The sequence below is a fragment of the Paroedura picta genome, chromosome 2 (assembly GCF_049243985.1).
Source record: "Paroedura picta isolate Pp20150507F chromosome 2, Ppicta_v3.0, whole genome shotgun sequence".
Taxonomy (NCBI): domain Eukaryota; kingdom Metazoa; phylum Chordata; class Lepidosauria; order Squamata; family Gekkonidae; genus Paroedura; species Paroedura picta.
In genome coordinates this window covers 1,793,768-1,814,780 of record NC_135370.1, presented here as the reverse complement: position 1 = coordinate 1,814,780, position 21,013 = coordinate 1,793,768, and the positions used below count along the sequence as shown (strand labels likewise).

Here is a 21,013-nt window from a genome sequence, read left to right as displayed (position 1 = left end):
CACAAGGGAAAACGCTGCTTAGGATTTCACAGCTGTTGGGGGGAAATTGATTAATCAATTTAAATTGGATTTAAACCAATCTGAAACAGTCATTAATCTTTGATCACTTATTTGATGATGTTGTATTCAGCAGTATTACTTTTCCTAAAAATAGTCTACTATTAAGATTAGTATATATATTTATACTGCCTTTGCATTGTCATTAGTTTTATTTCTTACATTATTTCTCTTTTACACATTTTTTCCTAACTCTTACTGTAACTGTTCAAACAATTCTTAATCATTTCAAGCCTTTTATATAAACACTTTCACAACCAGTACAGATGCAGTAAAGGTGGTTCAGAGATAAGGTGCAGGCTGTTGGGTCTTTCTCCCCATCATCCCTCCACAGTTCAAAGTGAATTTTCTTCCTCCTGCAGGAAAAGGGAGAGAAGGGATTTTGCTAGCCTGCATCAGGATTAGTAGACTGTGACCAGTCTTTGAAAATCATAGTATACATTTTTTGTTAAACTCCATGTCAACTAAAGATCCCCATTCACAATTCAAGATGCATAAATATATGTTCAGGCTATAATTTGCCACTGCAGGTGTAAAGAAGAGAAATTATTGGGGGAGGGGGAATTCAGTCTGTCAATGGATTACACTGGTGGCCTTTGCCATATATCCTGCCACCCAGCAGACCCTCCCCAGGAAAATGGACTCATGTGTTCACAGAACTTGCATAGTTTGGGAAGCTCCTGTTAGTTCAGACAAGTCCTGTGAATCTGGGAATCAACTTTCCTAGGCTCATAAAGAGGAACATAGCAAGAATCCACACTCCTTGCCTTGACAGGTTACTGGATTTAACCAATTACTATAGCTCTGAGCATGCAAAGGCCTACAAAATAATACTTACAGTACTAATTATTTGTTCCATGAAGGAACATATTATAGGAAATGTTGATTCACAATGCAGTACTTTTGCAATACTGTCTTTGTCATTTTGATTCAGTTTAGCAGTCTACTGATTTTTCTCTCTCTACTTTTATCTTCAGGCTGGCTCTCTGCACTCCTTTGTCTCGCCTTGGAAAAGAACTTGCAACATTTAGTCAGAGAGCTGTATCTGACACTTTGTTAACTATCAATCTAATGGAGCAGGCCCGTACAGAGTATAGAGGGGCGTTACTGTGGATGAAAGATGCTTCCCAGGAATTGGATCCAGACACCCACAAACAAATGGAGAAGTTCAAAAAAGTATAAATCCTCAAGGCAAAGCTGTTCTACATCTTGTTCATATGCAATTTTCCCTTTAGGGTTTATGCCTGAGAAGCGATTAATTGTTGGCCTTGAATATATGAGCAGCCTCTAGTACCCCTTCCCAATCCTTCATCCTGTTATGGACAAGAAGTGTAAGGAACAAAGCACAGCCACGAGGCAGCTAGCAGCAAGCAGGTTTATTTAGGATACATGTCTGCAGGCATGGAGAGAAAGCACCTGGATGCAGTCTCTGGAGTCTGTGATGCAGCACAATTAAATGTATAGCTCCCAACGCGTCATCTCTCTCTGTTCCTCTGACCAATCCTGGTCACACGGAGGACTCGCATTCTACCTATCCCCAGCATATATATCTTATTTCATTCTTATCCTTTGTTTCAGAGATTATATTTCCGTTTAAGGTGTTTTATAGCTAGTTCCTATATATTTCCTGTTTTGGAGAAAACATTTCTTTTTCAGACATTTTACAGCTGTTGCATCCTGTTTACAGTACTGAAACTTTTTGGTTATTATGTGATAGGTCACAGATACAGCTTATAGGCTCATCTATATAAATCCCAACAAAAACGGAATGGGGTAGCTGAGAGATCCCACAATTATTTGAATCTCTCTCGATGCCTCCAAATATGAAAACTAACGGTTAATAAAATGGCTTTTTAGTTTCAAATGTAACACAAGCACTTTTAAAGTCTAATAGCAGAGGGAAAATGCTCTAGAGCAGGCTTTCTAAACCAGGGTTTCCCAAAAGGGTGGGAATTAATTTTTATATATATTTTAAAATTTGTTAAACGTTTATTGGGTGATATGACCATATCCCCTCCCAAGATGGCCAATGATGGGTCCGGAGGGGGTGGGGAGGGGAAGGTTCCCAGGTAGGCGTGTCTACAGCTCTGCTTCCCAACCAAGTTCTGCATGATCACATCACTTCTGGGGTTTCTCGAAGCTGGAAGAATGTTTCAGGAGGTTCTCAGCGGTAAAAAAGTTGAGAAAGGCTGCTCTGGAGCAAGTTAATAGAAGCCAAATTTGGTCCTTGGGGCGGGGGGGGGGGGGCATGTACGTGTGGAAACAAGCCACTCTATCATAAATAGTTACTTTTCCCCATCCTGAAAAACTGCATAAATAATATTTTATTCCCTAGCCTATCATTGTATGAAAGCAGGCAAAAATGAGATCGAATCAGTTCATCTTCGTGGCCAGTTCCACATGGGTTCTGTGGAATCGCAGGCCTGCCACGGAGAGGAACTCGCCAGCTATATGCATATAAAATTCTAGAAGCTCCCAAGAGTGCTCGCCCCTCCCCCACACACACACTGAGGGTGACTTTCCCGCCCAAAGTCACATGATGTGGGAGGGGCTAGCTCTGTCCTCTCCTGCCGCCTTCGAGAGGATTGGTCAGCCAGCTGAAGAGAAATTTTACCTCAGATTCAGAAGGGAGGCGAATGACTCAGAATTCTGATATTATGGGCCTTGTTTAAATAAGTAAATTAAATAAATACTTTTAAAGGAGAGAAAGAATAAAGGGGGCTGAAATGGCCCCAAATGGAAAGCTGAGTCCTTCTACAAAGATAGATACACTTAATTCCCCATTTCATGTCCCCTTTTAGTTTATTTTCTTAAATAATTCAGATATGGGACCCAGTGTTCTTGCAACACCTCTTCTGTTTTTCCATTAACTCTCAGTGTCAGTTTGGCCATCTTTGCGAAGTCCACTAGTTTGTTCAACCAGTCTTCTATCGAAGGTAGTTCTTGTGTTTTCCATTTCTTGGCCAGAACTAGTCTTGCTGCAGCAAGCACCATCTCCTTGATGTTGAGATCTGCTGCTGCTGGCTGATTCGATCAATGCTGGTAACCCAAGGGCTGCCTGGCACTGAGAGTCCTTGATCATGTAATTCATGACTATTTGTGATACTAAATGTCATAATTTGGTGCCAAGAGGTGCTGTGTTGACACGCAACTCACCAATTTGTCAGCTCTCTGACAATGAGACTCCGAGCATGCTTGCCTCCATAGTATTGCCACCAAGCACTGCTGCCAAGCATCAGCACCAATTTTTGCTGCCAAGCAGTGCCACTGAGCATCACTGCCAAGTGTCACCACAGAGTGTGGGGAAATTCAAGGGACAGGTAATGGTGCTCTCCCCCTGCCCCCCAACATTGAGCATCAGCTCTGCAAGTAGAAGAAGAAGAAGATTTGGTTCTTATATGCTGCTTTTCCCTACCTGAAGGAGGCTCAAAGCGGCTTACATGCGCCTTCCCTTTCCTCTCCCTACAACAGACACCCTGTGGGGTGGGTGAGGCTGAGAGAGCCCTGATATCGCTGCTCGGTCAGAACAGTTTTATCAGTGCCATGGCGAGCCCAAGGTCACCCAGCTGGCTGCATGTGGGGGAGCGCCGAATCGAACCCGGCATGCCAGATTAGAAGTCCGCACCCCTAACCACTACATCAAACTGGCTCAGATGACCATCAGGTATACTACTGTGGGTAAGAATCTCGCAGAAGAAATGGAGTAGCCTTCATAATCAATAAAAGAGTCGAAAAAGCAGTACTGGGATACAATCCCCAAAATAACAGAATGATCTCAGTTCGAATCCAAGACAAACTTTTCAGCATCACAGTAATCCAGGTCTATGCCCCAACCACTGCTGTTGAAGAGGATGAAGTTGACCAGTTCTGTGAAGCCCTACAACACCTTCTAGAAGCAACACCAAAAAATGATGTGCTTATCATCATGGGGGATTGGAATGCTAAAGTAGGAAGCCAAAAGATACCCGGGATAACAGGCAAGTTTGGCCTTGGAGTACAAAATGAAACAGGGCACAGGCTGGTAGAATTTTGTCAAGAGAATACAATGGTCATAGCAAACACTCTTTTCCAACAGCCCAAGAGACGACTCTACACATGGACATCACCAGATGGTCAACACAGAAATCAGATTGACTGTGTTCTGCAGCCAAAGATGGAGAAGTTCTATACAGTCAGTAAAAACAAGACCAGGAGCTGATTGTGGTTCGGATCATCAGCTTCTTGTTGCAAAATTTAGGCTTAAATTGAAGAAAGTAGGGGAAAGCACTAGGCCACTCAGATATGAACTAAATCATATCCCCGACGAATATACAGTAGAGGTGACAAATAGATTTAAGGAATTAGATCTGATAGACAGAGTGCCTGAAGAACTATGGACGGAGGTTCGCAACATTGTACAAGCGGTAGCAACTAAAACCATCCCAAAGAAAAAGAAATGCAAGAAATCAAAATGGCTGTCTGAGGAAGCTTTACAAATAGCTAAGGAGAGAAGGGAAGTGAAAGGCAACGGAGAAAGAGAAAGATACTGCTAATTGAATGCAGAATTCCAGAAAAAACCTAGAAGAGATAAGAATGCCTTCTTAAATGAACGGTGCAAACAAATAGAAGAAAACAATAGAATGGGGAGGACCAGAGATTTTTTCAAGAAAATTGGAGATATGAAGAGAACGTTTCATGCAAAGATGGGTATGATAAGGGACCAAAATGGTAGGGACCTCACAGAAGCAGAAGAGATTTTAAAAAGGTGACAAAATTATACAGAAGAACTATACAAGAGCGAGTTTAACATCCCTGATAACCACAGTGGGGTACTTACTGACCTGGAGCTAGACATCCCGGAATGTTAAGTCAAATGGGCCTTAGTAAGTCTGAGCAACAATAAAGCTAGTGGTGTTGACAGCATTCCAGTTGAACTATTCAAAATCTTAAAAGACAATGCAGTAAAAGTGCTACACTCAATATGCCAGCAAATTTGGAAAACTCAACAATGGCCACAGGTTTGGAAAAGGTCAGTTTACATTCCAATCCCAAAGAAGGGCAATGCCAAAGAATGTTCAGACTACCGCACCATTGCACTCATTTATCATGTTTAGCTCAAAATTTTACAAGCTAGGCCCCAGCAATATGTGGACCGAGAACTTCCAGAAGTACAGGCAGGATTTCGAAGAGGCAGAGGAACTAGAGATCACATTGCCAACATACGCTGGATCATGGAGAAAGCTAAGGAGTACCAGAAGAATGTCTACTTCTGCTTCATTGACTATGCTAAAGCCTTTGATTGTGTGGAGCACAACAAATTGTGGCAAGTTCTTAAAGAGATGGGAATACCAGAGCATCTTATTTGTCTCTTGAGAAACTTATATGCAGGTCAAGAAGCAACAGTGAGAACCAAACATGGAATCACTGATTGGTTCAAAATTGAGAAAAGAGTTCGGCAAGGCTGTATACTGTCACCTTGCCTATTTAACTTGTATGCGGAGCACATCATGAGAAAGGCGGGATTAAAGGAGTCACAAATTGGGATCAAGATTGCAGGGAGAAATATCAACAACCTCAGATATGCAGATGATACCACTCTAATGGCAGAAAGTGAAGAGGAACTAAAGAGCCTGTTAATGCGAGTGCCAAAGTTGGCTTGAAACTCAACATCAAGAAAATGAAGATCATGGCATCCGGCCCTCTCAATTCCTGGCAAATAGATGGGGAAGAAATGGAGATAGTGACAGATTTTATTTTCCTGGGCTCCAAGATTACTGCAGATGGGGGCTGCAGCAAAGAAATTAAAAGACGCTTGCTCCTGGAGAGGAAAGCTATGGCAAATCTAGACAGCATCCTAAAAAGCAGAGACATCCACCTGCCAACAAAAGTGCGTCTAGTCAAGGCTATGGTATTCCCAGTTGCAATGTATGGCTGCGAAAGGTGGAGCATAAGGAAGGCCGAGCGTCAAAGAATTGAGGCTTTTGAACTCTGGAGAAGATTCTTGCGAGTCCCTTGGACTGCAAGGCTAACAAACCGGTCAGTCCTAGAGGAGATCAGCCCTGACTGCTCCTTAGAAGGCCAGATCCTGAAGATGAAACTCAAATACTTTGGCCACCTCATGAGAAGGAAAGACTCCCTGGAGAAGAGCCTAATGCTGGGAGCGATCGAGGGAAAAAGAAGAAGGGGACGACAGAGAATGAGGTGGCTGGATGGAGTCACTGAAGCAGTCGGTACAAAATTAAATGGACTCTGGGGAATGGTAGAGGACAGGAAGGCCTTGAGGATCATTGTCCATGGGGTCGCGATGGGTTGGACACTACTTCACACCTAACAACAACAAAATGTCATAGATGTCAACTCCTGGAGAGAGGTTCTGTGGGTAGAGTGGATTCAATCCATTTTTCCACTATGTCAGCCCACACCCACCTCCAGGGTGCATTATCTTGCTAGTCTCCCATGTGGGACTGCACAGAAGCTACGAAGATGAAAACAGGGTTGCACTTACCTGTACCTATTGTTCATCAAGTGGTCATCTGTGCAGTCACATAACCCCCTCCTTCCCCACTGTGGGCCCCTGATTGACTTGCCTGTTCCGATGGCAGGAAGGAGAACTGCGAACCTCTCCCATATCATGTGGGTGGGAAAGTTACCCTCTGTAGGGGAGGGGTGAGACACTCTTAGGAACTTCTGGAATTTTATATGTATATAGCTTGCAAGTTCTTCTTCATGGCAGCCCAGAGATTCCGCAGAACCCATGTGGGACTGCACAGAAGACCACTCGATGAATAACAGTTACAGGTAAGTGCAACCATTTTTTGTTCCGAGTGAGGGCCATATGCTAAGAGTGGTGGTTTGGATTTTCAGTGCTGATACAAAAATATCAGTCATGTCCTGATCTTGTAGGCTACTGTACTTGTGTACAAGATTATCTGGTTAGGCCAGGGGGCTTTCCGCACCGGGATCCATGTAGCAAATTGTTTGCTGAACGAAAAATCGCCATTTAAAATAGTGGAATTCGTCGTTATGCATACCTGCCTTTGTAGTGGAATCCAGTTGCGTTTCTATCGTTACCCACAGGCTTCCGGTCTCAGCAAAAATCGCTAGCCAGGAAGCGCTACTGCCAAGCTTGTCCCGCCCCTGGCCGTCAAGCAGCCAATGGGCGGCCATTAGCATGCTCCCAAACAGCCCCTTTCCCTTTAAGAAAGGTTTAAAAAAAACACACACACCCGTTGCAACGAATACGCGTTGATTCGTTGCAACGGAGAGACCCATCCAGCTAGCAGGTGGTGTTTGAGCTGCCGTTTCATCGTTGCCACGCTCCCCCCGAGTGAAAAAAAAAATCCCCCCCCCCTCACGGGTGCGATTTTTGGCCGAAAACACTGTGAAATATAAAGGGAAAATACATCAGCAAACGGGCTTCTGTGTTGCTTGTGCTTAGTGACTGTAAACAGAGGGACTGCAGACGGGGAAGCCTCACTGGGTAAACGAAGGCTCGCTGGTGCGTTGATCTCTGCTCGCTCGGAGGAAAAAAAATGGCGATCGCTTCGCCGGAAGATCAGAGGAGAGAGCCAGGGGGAGGGACTTGTAGAAACCACAACAATGGTAACTCACAGAACTTTCCCGCTAGTGTTGCAGATTGGTTGCAGGAGTGTAGCGCTTTCCGGAGGGTGAATCCACTTTTTGGGATTTCCCTGAAAGCGCTACAAAGAAGCACTTTTTGCGGATCAGTTTCGGATGTGTGGCAGATTGTCAACGACGTTGTGCATAACGGCAAAACTGTAGTGATTTCAATTAGTAACCATTGTGCTATTTTGGACGAATGCGGAAAGCCCCCAGAAGGTGATATAAGTACTTTGTAGAGAGACAGTGCAAAAGAGGGATTGTTAAAAAACCTGAATTGGTATCGCTGCAGGTTCAGATGCAAGTAAGAAACACCAAAATTCAATTTGATAAACTGAAGATGGATGTTTGTCAGAAGGTAGACCTTCTTGGAGCCAGCCGCTGTAACATGTTGTCACACTTCCTTACTCTCTACCAGGTAATTCTTCCATTTTGAGGCAGCATTAGTACCCCTGTACCACTAATGCATCTATTTATTTATATTTTCTTTATTAATCTAATAGTCTATTCTTCAGGGCGAGGGCAATGTATTAAGCTTACTGAGCTGAAGCACTGAAATCAGATTTATACACTGAATATTTTATGTGCTGTTCTGATTCTGATAGTAAATTGTTGTTTGAGATTACTGCTATTATTGATACTTTCATAGCAGTCAAATAAAACAATACAGTATCAAAATAATGCACAAAGCACCCAAGTCATACATATTATAAAATAAAACTGCATGCACCCCAAATTAGTAAATGAAAAAATGCATCAGTAAGCAAAACAGCTAATTTGTTGTTGTTAGGTGCGAAGTTGTGTCCGACCCATCGCGACCCCATGGACAATGATCCTCAAGGCCTTCCTGTCCTCTACCATTCCCTGGAGTCCATTTAAGTTTGCACCTACTGCATCAGTGACTCCATCCAGCCCCCTCATTCTCTGTCGTCCCCTTCTTCTTTTGCCCTCAATTGGTCACAGCATTAGACTCTTCTCCAGGGAGTCCTTCCTTCTCATGAGGTGGCCAAAGTATTTGAGTTTCATCTTCAGGATCTGGCCTTCTAAGGAGCAGTCAGGGCTGATCTCCTCTAGGACTGACTAGTTTGTTCGCCTTGCAGTCCAAGGGACTCGCAAGAGTCTTCTCCAGCACCAAAGTTCAAAATCCTCAATTCTTCGATGCTCAGCCTTCCTTATGGTCCAACTTTCACAGCTATACATTGCAACTGGGAAGACCATAGCCTTGACTAGACGTACTTTTGTTGGCAGGATGATGTCTCTGCTTTTTAGGATGCTGTCTAGATTTGCCATAGCTTTCCTTATGCCCGGTTCTCACTGTTGCTTCTTGACCTGCATATAGGTTTCTCAAGAGACAGTTAAGATGCTCTGGTATTTCTATCTCTTTAAGAACTTGCCACAATTTGTTGTGCTCCACACAATCAAAGACTTTAGCATAGTCAATGAAGCAGAAGTAGATGTTCTTCTGGAACTCCCTAGCTTTCTCCATGATCCAGCGTATGTTGGCAACTTGATCTCTAGTTCCTCTGCCTCTTTGAAATCCTGCCTGTACTTCTGGAAGTTCTTGGTCCACATATTGCTGGAGCCTAGCTTGTAGGATTTTGAGCATAACCTTGCTAGCATGAGAAATGAGTGCAATGGTGTGGTAGTTTGAACATTCTTTGGCGTTGCCCTTTGGGATTGGAATGTAAACTGACCTTTTCCAATCCTGTGGCCACTGTTGAGTTTTCCAAATTTGCTGGCATATCGAGTGTAGCACTTTTACTTCATCGTCTTTTAAGATTTTGAATAGTTCAGCTGGAATGTTAATTAAAGATAGAATAAAAAGCAAAGCAATATAGAGGCAAGGGAACTTCTCCAGTTTTGAAGGGCCTGCAAAATGTAGCTCTTCTGCCAGGTTTTTGGCTGGAACAGGTGAAGATCCGTCAGCCGTAATAAAGTAGAAGAAAAGTCTCAAGTTGGCGATGGCAAAGTGATTTAATGTTCCAAACAATTTCCAAATGGATTCCCAAGTATAGTCCCTTTTCGATATTTTCATCAGTGTATTCTCAATATTGTGATGACTCAATCTTCTCTAATAGTGTTTTTATGATTGTTGGAAATAACCTACTTAGTCTCTTATAATGTCTTGGTTATGTAGATCAGTCCCAAATTGGTAGCACAATATCCAAATTTGTAGGGGTCCACTAATATTAACATCACAATTGGTAATTCCTCTACAGCAGTGGAGTCAGATGTTGTGTAGATTGAACTACATAACCAAGACATTAGAAGAGACTAAGCTGACATGGCTGAGCCGGGGAAGGGCCTCTGATTTTAACTGCCCTGGCCTCAACCAGATGCCTGGTGGAAGTGCTTTGCCTTGCAGAACTGTGAAAGCTCCATCAGGGCCCTCAGCTCTTCCAGGAGCTCATTCCACCAGGTCAGGGCCAGGACCTTGGTATAGGCTGAGGCCTTCAGATATGTGGTCATGAAATGCTTGAGGGGTTAAAACTGGGATTTCAGATTGTGTCTGGATACCTGGGTTGCAGGAAGCCCATGTGACATGCAAAGGGTGATAAACTTTTGGTGTCCAACACCTGCTGGTTGAATGGAAGCTGCGTTTTTCATAAACTGAAGTCTAAGTCACCTTCAGTGGCAGCCCCATGTAGAGCATGTACTGCAGTCCAATCTGGCAGTTACAGCAGCATAAATCAATGTGTCTAGATCAGTGGATTTAAGGAGAAAGGGTGTATGAATATTGTGCAAATTAGAACAGTCTTCCTGTCTTTGGCTCTACCCTTCTGCTGTCCATTCTTCTTGGCCCCTCAGCTCTGTTTGTCTACTCTGGGTTCAGTCACTTCAGCTATAGGTTGGCTAGCAGCCCCAGCAGCCATAGCTGAGTTTCCTGGTTATGGTATTATACAACTCCTGGGGAAACCAAGGGATTTTCTGAAAGCTCTCTAAAAAATCTTGCAAATGCCAAGTCTGGGGGCACTTAGCCTATTTCTGTGGGTTATTATCCTCCCTTTCTAAGCCGTATTATTCTGACAAGAATGGGGCAGCTCTGGTATCAGGGAGAGGCAACGGGAGAGGTCTTGCAGGCTCATCCTAAAGGTCTCAGCATTTCTTGCAAGCCAGCCTTTCTGCTTAATTTTGTCTACATTATGTGAGGCAGGCGAGTGAACAGGTTGGTGGGATTTGGCAATGTGCAGCCAAAAAAACACAATTTTGCTTTTTAAGAAAAATAGCCATGGAAGAGCAATTCTGGGCACAGAAGCAGCCAAGGAATACGTAAACCTTTCCTCCACCTGTTTGTTTGCTCTGAAATGTGCTGTCTAAGCATAGAGATGTTGGGCCAGAAAAGGATAATTATACTTTCTTGTCACCATGTTTTTTACTCGTAAATTCTTATTCTGTGAACCCACCCACTGCTAGTGTTGGGGCAGCATTTTTCACATTTGTGTATAATATTTAGCTAGGCCCCTTTCACAACCATTTAAACTTGACTGCTACCACTGATCATTGGAGTCTTGCCCTGCAAAGGAAGCACTCTGAGAGCCAAATAATATTTCTGGCAAGTATAGTTCGTCCACTGCAGTACAACCATGTCATAAAATATTGTCATATATGTCCAGTAATCATATTTTACTTTGCTTATTTTAGACAGCTTTTTTGCATTTCTGTCAAAAGTCTGCTCAAAAGATGTCTGAAATTCATGAATCCTTTGCATGTTCTCACTCAAAATATCTGGTGCCATCTGAGGTATGTTGCATAATTTAACCCATATGGAAAAGTATCAGCTCTAGAGAGAAAAACATGCTGAGATTTGCTTGGTAGTTTGACAGTGTCATTGTGTCTTTTGTGTTTTGATTCATTTCATTTTAAAACAGTATACATTGTCTAAAAGTACATAGAAGAAGAGCAGGATTTTTATACCTCACTTTTTACTATCTGAGGGATAGTGGCTTACAATGTCCTGTCCTTCCTCTTTCCACAACAGACACCCTGTGAAGTAGGTGAGGCTAAGAGGGCTCCAAGAGAACTGGGACTGGCACAAGATCACCCAGTTGGCTCCATGTGGAGGAGCAGGGAATCAAACCCAGGCCCATTCCGCACAAGAATCAATGTGGCCAATTGTTTACAGTAAGCAATTCCGAAATTTAAAATAGTGGAATTCAGCGTTATGCATACCTGCCTTTGTAGTTGAATTCAGTAGCGTTGCAATCGTTTCCCACAGGTTTCTGGTCTCGCCAAAAATCGCTAGCCAGTAAGCGATTTTTTCCTGTGCTTTGTCCCGCCCCTGGCCGTCACTCAAACGAACAGCCAATGGGCGGCCGTTCATGCTCCCGAAAAGCCCCTTTCTGTTTAAGACAGGTTTAAAAAGAGAAAAAAACACACGTTGCAACGAATCTGCGTTGATTCGTTGCAACGTAGAGACCCATCTAGCTGGCAGGTGGTGTATGAGCTGGCGATTCATCGTTGCCATGCTCTCCCGAATGAAAAAAAATCCCCCCCCCGTGCACGGGTGCGATTTTCGGTCCGAAAATAAAGGGAACTTGCAAACGGGGCTGTGTTGTGCTTGGTGACTAGAGGCGAGCTTTAAAGCAGCTCTGTGAAGGGACTGCAGCCGGAGAAGCCTCACTGGGTGAATGAAGGCTTGCCGGTTCATTGCTCTCCGCTCGCTTGGAGAAAACAAAATAGCGATCGCTCCGCCAGAAGATCAGAGGAGAGAGCCAGGGGGAGGGACTTTGCTGAAACCACAACAATGGTAACGCACAGAACTTTTTCACTAGTGTTGCAGGTTGGTTGCAAGAGTGTAGCGCTTTCCAGAGGGTGAATCCACTTTTTGGGATTTCCCTGGAAGCGCTACAACGAAGCGCTTTTTGCTGATCGGTTTCAGGAGTGTGGCAGATTGTGGACGACGTTGTGTAGCAATTACAATTTGCCACACTCCTGCTACAATAAACCTGTGCGGAATGGGCCCCAGTTCTCCAGATTAGATTCTGATGCTCTTAACCACTACAGCATGCTGGCTGCTATAGCATATTCTACTTCTAGATGTACTATAAATTGTTTTGTTTAATCTCAGAAAGCTGGCCAAATGAGGGGGGGGGGACAGGAACATGATGAAACACAAAATAAAAGATGTTAAATGCATTTATCGAATAACAGTTGTGCTATATCATTCAAAGTTGTGAGAAAGACAGCAAAGGCATTATGGAGAGTGAATGATCACTTAATCTCTCTTTCTTTTACTCTGACATCACTTGAACACAATTAAGGGTTGTTTCACTCCCTGGATACAGTATTGCCATTGAAAAAAAACACTTCACAGGGCACCAGAGCCAGCCATGATGCCTTATTGAGCTTAAGTACACACTTCACTTTCTCAAGTGTAAACTTAAAACTACACCCCATCTATGAGTCATGGAAGAGGAGTAATGTTACGTTTTACATCATACTATCTGCCTTCTGCCCCCCCCCCCACCCCTGACCACCCCCTCTTCCTTCCACTTCCCTCTGAGGCTCGGAGGCTGCAGATCCCTGCTGCGTGAGAGCTGCCCCTGTCAGTGAGTTCCCTTCCCGGGGGCCCCCAGCCTGCAGTCTTTCCAGGTCCTGGAGGCAGGGGTAGGCTGTCTGCAGAGTTCTTCCACCCCCACTCCTCCAATCTAGTGCCTTTTGTATTCCTGTATGGGATATGTTCCCAGGGCCCTACTCTTAAAAAATAATCATGAAATGGGCTGATCATGGAATGCAGACCCCATGTGTGACTGCACAGAAGACCACTCGATGAACAACAGTTACAGGTAAGTGCAACCCTGTTTTCATCTTCGTGATTCCTGTGCTGTCCACACAGGTCTCTTTGCAGGCCTGCCTCAGAGAAGAGCTAGCAAGCTTAAAACAAGTTTCTAGAAGCTCCCAAGAGTTTTCCTGCCTCCCCTCACAGAGAGTGACTTGCCCACCCCAAAGTCATGGAATGGGGGGGGGGGGGCTAGCACTCTCTCCTCAGTTCTCTCCTTGATGCTGTGAGGAGAGGATATTAGCAAACTTCTTTTGGTAATTTTACTTCAGGTTTTGTGAGTAAACAGACTAGGAATTGTTGATAAAATGTGGTGTAAGATGGCCTAAGAGACTGAAGGCAGCCTCTTGGGAGAGGGCAGTTACAGGTAGGTGCCAGGAGGAAAGAAGGCAAGAAGTTGAGCTGTGTCAGTGTTACAGGACAATATGGTTTGAAGAATCTGAGATATTGCTAGTTGATTGCCTTTCCCATGAATGCTCCAGTGATCCATTAATTTTACCCTTATAACATAGGATTAAGAAACAGGGCATACTGTCTTTACTGTTCAGAATGTTTGTTTTCTTAATCTGTTATTCTGGAGTAGTGGTGTTCCAATTAAAAAGATTTTAGTAATCTCTCCTAGTTATAAAATAAACTATTTTCTGTAGAGTTTTGTCAGCTGATATGTGCAGAAAAGCTAACAAAATGATTAGTTACTGCTATTGTCAAAGATCACTCTCAAGAATAAGATATACATCTGTTTAGAGAAGTCTCATAAAAAACAATCTTTACTCTCTTTTTTAAAAACTTGTTTATTCCAGGCACCTAAGCAATCAACTGCAGGAGATAAGAGAGTTGCAACTTCTGCAGACCTTGAAAGGTAAGTGCAACAGGGAATTATATAAACGACATATATCCCCCCCCCAACTTGATTAAATAATTCAGTACTTTGCCTAAATTATATTCAAAATTTTAAAAGAAATCAATTCAAAGATTTTTACAAATCAGGTAGATCAGTTTACCTATTAAATGTGGCCATAAATAAGATTCCTTACTCATATTAGGTATCTAAAAATGGTTTATTTAAAGATCTAAGAATTCTTATCTGGACTTTAAACCCAGAGATTTAAAGGCATCTACTTTTTACTAGTGTTACAATATTGAAATAACTGGACTAAAGCATAAGATAAAGTACACTTAAGTGATCATACCATATAAGTATTGATGCTACAAAATTCAATATCACTATTTTAAATCTAAAGGCTGGTTTTTCTGAATGAAGATGCTTCTCTTGATTCCTCAGGTAAGATGCTGAATTGTGTTTCATTGTAGATTTCTCTAGAGCAGTCATTCCCAACAGGAGATCCACAGACCCCAGGGGGTCCTGGAAGCATTTGTAAGGGGTCCATGGATTTTCCCCTTCTGCCTTAATGGATGCATTTGAAAATGTTGACTCCCAACTCCCCATCACAGAAGCATGTGGCAGCCTCTATTCTCTCTCCCAGGACAGAAAAGCTGATCCCCTCCCACATCTTGCTTGTGAAGAAACTTCCCCAGGATCTTCCAGCTGCCAGGCTGCCCCCCCCCTCTTTTGCCCTTCCAATGGCTGAGCCTCCTTCCTTCCCCACCTTGCTCAGCCTCTCTAGGAAGCGGCTTTTGCTGGGCTTAATCCTTTTAGGATTGCAGGCAAAGGAGTAGGAGAAGCTCCTGCCCACCCACACTCCCCACCAGGTGCAGTGCCCAGGCCTGGACAGAGGAACCTGACACAGGGCCATTCCGCACCAGGATCTATGTAGCAAATTGGTTGCAGAATGAAAAAACGCCATTTTAAATAGTGGAATTCATTGTTATGCATACCTGCCTTTGTAGTGGAATCCAGTTGCATTTCTATCGTTTCCCACAGGTTTCCGGTCTCGACAAAAATCGCTAGCCAGGAAGCGATATTGCCGAGCTTTGTCCCGCCCCTGGCCATCAATCAAACCAGCAGCCAATGGGCAGCCGTTATCATGCTCCCGAAAAGCCCCTTTCCCTTTAAGGCAGGTTAAAAAAAAAACCACGTTGCAACGAATCTGCGTTGATTCGTTGCAACGGAGAGACCAATCTAGCTAGCAGGTGGTGTTTGAGCTGCTGTTTCATCGTTGCCACGCTCCCCCCAAGTGAAAAATAAATACCCCCCCCCGCATGGGCGCGATTTTCGGCCGAAAATAAAGGGAAAAATAAAGGGAAACAGGGCTGTGTGGTGCTTGGTGCTTGGTGACTTAAAACAGCTCTGGGGAGGGACTGCAGCCTGGGAAGCCTTGCTGGGTAAACGAAGGCTCGCCCGTGCGTTGATCTCCGCTCGCTCCGAGAAAAAAAATGGCGATCGCTTCCCCGGAAGATCAGAGGAGAGAGCCAGGGGGAGGGACTTTGCAGAAACCGCAACAATGGTAATGCACAGAACTTTCCCGCTAGTGTTGCAGATTGTTTGCAAGAGTGTAGAGCTTTCCGGAGGGTGAATCCACTTTTGGGGATTTCCCTGAAAGCGCTACAACGAAGCGCTTTTTGCGGATTGGTTTCAGGAGTGTGGCAGATTGTCAACGATGTTGTGCATAACTGCAAATTAGTAGCGATTTCAATTTGTGCAATTTTGAACGATTGCGGGCCTTCCCTCTCTCCACGACAGGGCTCCTTGTGAGTCATTCTGCACAGGGTTGGGCAAGCGCTTTTGGTATTCTAATGCAAAGTATTCTTAGGCATGAGGACTGTTGGACGTGAGATCAGCTCTTGTAAAGTTAAGCACATTTAAATCCCCTTTGATGTGGGTGGTGTTGGATTGATTTCTGGGAAACTGCTGGCATTTGTATATGCTGACTTTTGGTTGGCTTACGCATACTATGATGAAGAATCAATGCACCCATTGACTTCATTGAAACTTTACAGGGCTTCCTCCCGGCCATCCCTCCCTGGAGAGGGGTTCCAGGATTATAGGGAAAGTGGCTGTTCCTGCCCCCACCCTTCCCCTTTCCTCAACAGCAGCCTCCCAGTGAGCCTCTCCCTTTCCCTGCCTGGGGAGTGTTCTCTTGGGAATCTGCCCTGTCAGAGAGGGTTGCTACCTCCTGCTTGGGGAATCCTGTGACATTCTTGCCCCCTTCCCTAGGAGGCTTTGGGAGGGATGTTCAGAGGAGAAAGGCCCTGCTGCTGGCTCCAGGCACTGAGACATCTGAGAGCAAAGAGGCTAGAGTCCAGGGCCAGAGGGCGGGAGCCACAGGAGCAGGGCCAATCAGCACAAAGCTGGCTGCACCCTGATTGGCGCTATTCAGACTTGGACAGCAGGACATGTCCCACCCCCTAGGCTGTTTCAGAAACATATAGAGGAACAACAATGGATAAGGATGTGACAGGCTAGTTTTAAATATTGTACTTTATTTACTGGAATGCTAGGACAGTCTAAGCATCATGTGCACTGAGGTACATCATTAAAAAAAAATGTGATTTACTCTTCACCTTTCCCATAGATATTTCCTATGCCACATTTTGTTCTGGTATTACCAGAACAGGAGATTCAAATGAGGATCCCTGGCAAGTAGATTCAGATGAGGATCCCTGGCAAAGTAGTAAGTTTGGAGATACCCAACCATGCATCCCCGAGAAAGGTAGGAATTCAACAAATCTTTTCCCTTTATACTATCTTCCTTTACAATGGGAATCTCCACATACAAAACGTACATATACTGGAATGTATAAAGGGAAGTATGAATATATTAATCTTCATGGTTTCTGTGCAGTCCCACATGGGTTCTGCAAAGATCGCAGGCCTGCCACGGAGAAATAACTAGCCAGCTCAAAGTAAAAAAAGTCTCCCAAGAGTGCTCACCCCTCCCCTCACAGAGTGACTTTCCCGCCCAAAGTCATGTGATGTGGGAGGAGTTAGCACTTTCTTAGTGCTTAGTTAGTCCTTTCTTTGCCGCTGCGGAAGGATCCTAGCCAATTTGCTCTTCGGATTTCCTCAGGAAATTCTGTGAGGAAATTTTTTTTTCGAATTCTAAATATTTTGAATTATCTTATTCAATGGCACTATTTAAAAAGTGTGGGAAGTGTGGCGACAGACAGATCTTCACTCCTCTTTCCTCTTATGCCTGGGAGAGGGGCATCTTACATCTAACTGCCCCTCATGTAAGAGGCTTATGCCCAAAACCAGAGATGATAGAAGGTTAAAAGCTGCTTTGTGGGAGAAATCTCTGAGGCCTTCAGAGGCACCTGGGCCTTCTACGTCTGAGGCCCCTCTTCTAGCAGCATGATGGTAGAGAAGCAAAGGGCTATGTCAGAGCCCCTTAAAAAGCAGAAAAAGAGGACAGGGGCACCCTCCAGAGGACGTTCCCCTTCAATTTCGGTAAAAAAATCCAAAAGGGTGATATTCCCCTCATCGTCACCGACACGGCCGGCGACAAGAGGCCATTTGCAGGGCCGGGAACCAACTCAAACTGCAGGCATTCGAACTTCCAGTGCCTCACCACCGCGTGCTTCTTTGGCGCCGAGAGTGGTGCCCGCTCTCATGGACGAGCCGTTGCTTGTTAATCCCGGCTCGGGTCCAGCGCCGTGGCCGAGATCGGCTTCACAACATCACTCGACTTTGCCACCTGTTGGTCGACACCATAGTTCAGCGTCCATCAGCAAGGGAATGGGTCCATCTTCAAGTAATGTCCACCACTCGCCTCCGACCCTCAGCCGTCAGTGCTCACCCTCGACTGATGACGACGATATGATGTGGCCAAAATGACGTCGACGTTTATCATCGTTGGAATCTTCCACCGAATCCTGGGTCCAAATGCTGGTTCCAGATTCTTGGCGCTGCGGGGCAGGGACATGTTGACGTCAATGAAAAAACTGCCATCGACCTCGGTCGATCGGCGTCAACGTCGTTCTCCGTCTCCGAGACCATCGACATCAAGGACCGTCCTCAACGCCGAAGGTCGTTATCACTGGCGTCTGTTTCGGCTCTGAACCTCCCAGCAATCGATGAGGCTTGACATCGACAACGGAGGTCTGAAAGGACAATTGACATTGACTCTGCTTCTGACTCTATGTACGAAGCTGATGCTATTATGTTGTCTTCTCCTTCTGATGTTGTTGGAGATCTCCAACTGATGATAATAAGCCATATGCCCAACAGATTATCAGAATGGCTAATGCCTTAATTCTCTAATATAGAGTAAACATGGAGAAATCAGAAGACCCCCTCATGGAGTTTTTATACTCTTCAGCAGGTGGTCCAGTAGCTGATTAGAGGGGTTACAGAGGTGCTGGAGTGGAATTGACAAAACCCAGCTTCAGCCTCTCCATCTGCAAAGAAAATTGAGCATCTGTATAAGGTGCAGGAGGAGGGTTGTGCATTTTTGTTCAACCATCCTAAAGCATCTTCACTTTTTTCAGCAGTGCTTCCTGGGAAGGGCAACCTGACCAGCATTCTGCCCCTCTGGATAAAGAGGGAAGACAGGTTGATGCTTTTGGAAGGAAAGTGTACTCTTCTTCCACTATGGGGGTTAGGGTTTCCAATCTACAAACCCTAATGAGTAGATATCAAGCGGTGCTCTGGGAGAAATTGGAGCCTTTCCTAACAGCACTTCCCGAGGACCAAAAGTCCTTTGTACAAGCTTTGATTATCGAAGGAAAGGACCTTGCAAAACAGCAGGTCAAAACAGCCAGACACACAGTAGATTGTTTGGGAAGGATCATGGGCACCGCGATAGTTATGAGGCGGTACTCATAGTTTAAAAACTCTACACTCTGCACAGATATTAAATCTGCTTTGGAGAACCTTCTGTTTGAGAGAGAGGACCTATTTAGTTGTAAAACAGATGAGGTCCTCGAGAAAATGAGAAAGTATCGTTTACAAGCACAATCTTTGGGGATAGGTACTTCCTTGACTGTCCAATCAAAGCCCAAACGTTGGGGTTGCTCATTTTATCGTCCCAGTTTTTTCAGGCCTTTCAGGCAGTTTCATTCTGCACCACAAGAATTTTTACCCTCCTCTCAATTTCAGCAGAATCAAAGAGATGGTGGTCGTAATCGTGAGAACGTGTCTGACACGGATAATAGGGTTCGCCAGACCTAGTCACAATGACTACTAAAGCAATCCACCACAGTTGGCGGCCTGTCTAGTAATTTGCACGTTTGGATTACTATATCCCTGATTGCTTGGTTTCTTTCCATTATAAAAAATGGTTATTATTTGGAGTTCCTGAGTGTCCCTGATTTTAATATTCTGTGTACCCATTGGGATTCATGTGCACCTTATATTTTGTCAGAGGTGAATGACCTTCTAAAGAAAGGTGCAATTCAGTGTTTGGGTCCTGCTCCCACTACGCAAGGGTTTTACTCCAGATACTTTCTAGTAGATATGAAGGCAAAAGACCTATTTTAGATCTGCGTGCACTGAATGTTTTTATCCAAGTCAAGCGTTTTTGGATGCTTTCCCTTGCTGAATTGATTCCACGTTTAACAAAGGATTTATGGTTTGCCAAGGTGGATCTTAAAGATGCATATTTTCGCATCACATTTAATGCATCCTACACAAAGTTCCTCAGATTCTATGCGGGGGGGGGGGGAACCATTACAAGTTCAAGGTTCTCCTTTTTGGGTTGACATCTGCCCCGAGAGTGTTCACAAAGGTCACTAACGTGGTAGTAGCATATCTCAGGAAACAGGGCATTCAAGTTTACCTGTTTCTTGATGATTGGCTCTTAGTTGGACACTCGGCAGACAACCTTTCATCCTCTGTGTCTACTTCTCTCAAGCTATTACATACCTTGGGTTTTAATGTTAACTACAAGAAGTCCAGTCTTACTCCAAAGCATTCCTTGGAGTTAATTGGTGCATGGCTGGATGGTGAGAAGGGTAAGGTATATTTACCACCAGAGAGGGTTGCTAAGATTCCGGCCTTGGCTTTAAAATCTACTAAGGTCAGGTCCAGGTCTGTCCAAGAGTTACAGACTTTGTTAGGACACATGTCATCAACCACTGCTGTTATACCGTACGCTAGGCTTAAGATGAGACCCTTGCAGATGTCGTTTCTATGGGTGTGCAAACCACATGTGGTCAGCAGTTGGAAACACTTCTCACTACCTCGATCAGTTTCCTGCTCTCTGACATGGTGGACCCTCCCATCTAACTTAGCTAGAGGAGTTCCTTTTGGTTTACAACAAGAGGACTTAGTCCTCTATACGGATGCGTCCCTGGAAGGTTGGGGGGGGCGCACTGCCTTCATCATTCCACCAGTAACTGCTGGATAGGGAGAAGTCTCTACATATTAATGTTTTGGAACTGCGAGCCATAAGACATGCTCTTTTTTTCTTTTCAGGGCTGTTCACGGGAAAACATGTCCTAGTAACATTGGACAATATGGCAGCAGTTTTTTAGGAAGGCAACAAGTCCAAAACACTATGCCGAGAAGCAACAAGAATTTGGGACTGGGCTGTAACCAATCGAACAACCCTGTCAGCCATTCACATTGCCGGGTCACTCAACACGTGGGCAGACGCACTGAGTAGTGATGTAAACATAGTTCAGGAGTGGTCCCTCGATCCGTCCTATCTAGACCCTATTTTTCATCAGTGTGGTCAA

General features: G+C 44.5%; 1 protein-coding gene across 9 annotated transcripts in view; it reads left to right on the top strand.

Moving 5' to 3' along the window:
* ICA1L (islet cell autoantigen 1 like) overlaps window positions 1-21,013 on the top strand; it is a 60,240-nt gene that overhangs the window by 10,616 nt on the left and 28,611 nt on the right. For 6 of the 9 annotated variants that reach the window (XM_077319190.1, XM_077319186.1, XM_077319188.1 and 3 more), the window contains 6 exons: window positions 1,035-1,233; window positions 7,949-8,074; window positions 11,299-11,397; window positions 14,236-14,294; window positions 14,677-14,717; window positions 16,909-17,046. In XM_077319190.1, the coding sequence (XP_077175305.1) occupies window positions 1,035-1,233; window positions 7,949-8,074; window positions 11,299-11,397; window positions 14,236-14,294; window positions 14,677-14,717; window positions 16,909-17,046 (662 nt within the window). Of the gene's footprint in view, window positions 1-1,034; window positions 1,922-7,948; window positions 8,075-11,298; window positions 11,398-14,235; window positions 14,295-14,676; window positions 14,718-16,908; window positions 17,047-21,013 lie in introns of those variants that run through there. The other 3 variants (XR_013227962.1, XR_013227961.1, XM_077319193.1) reach the window with 2 other exon arrangements.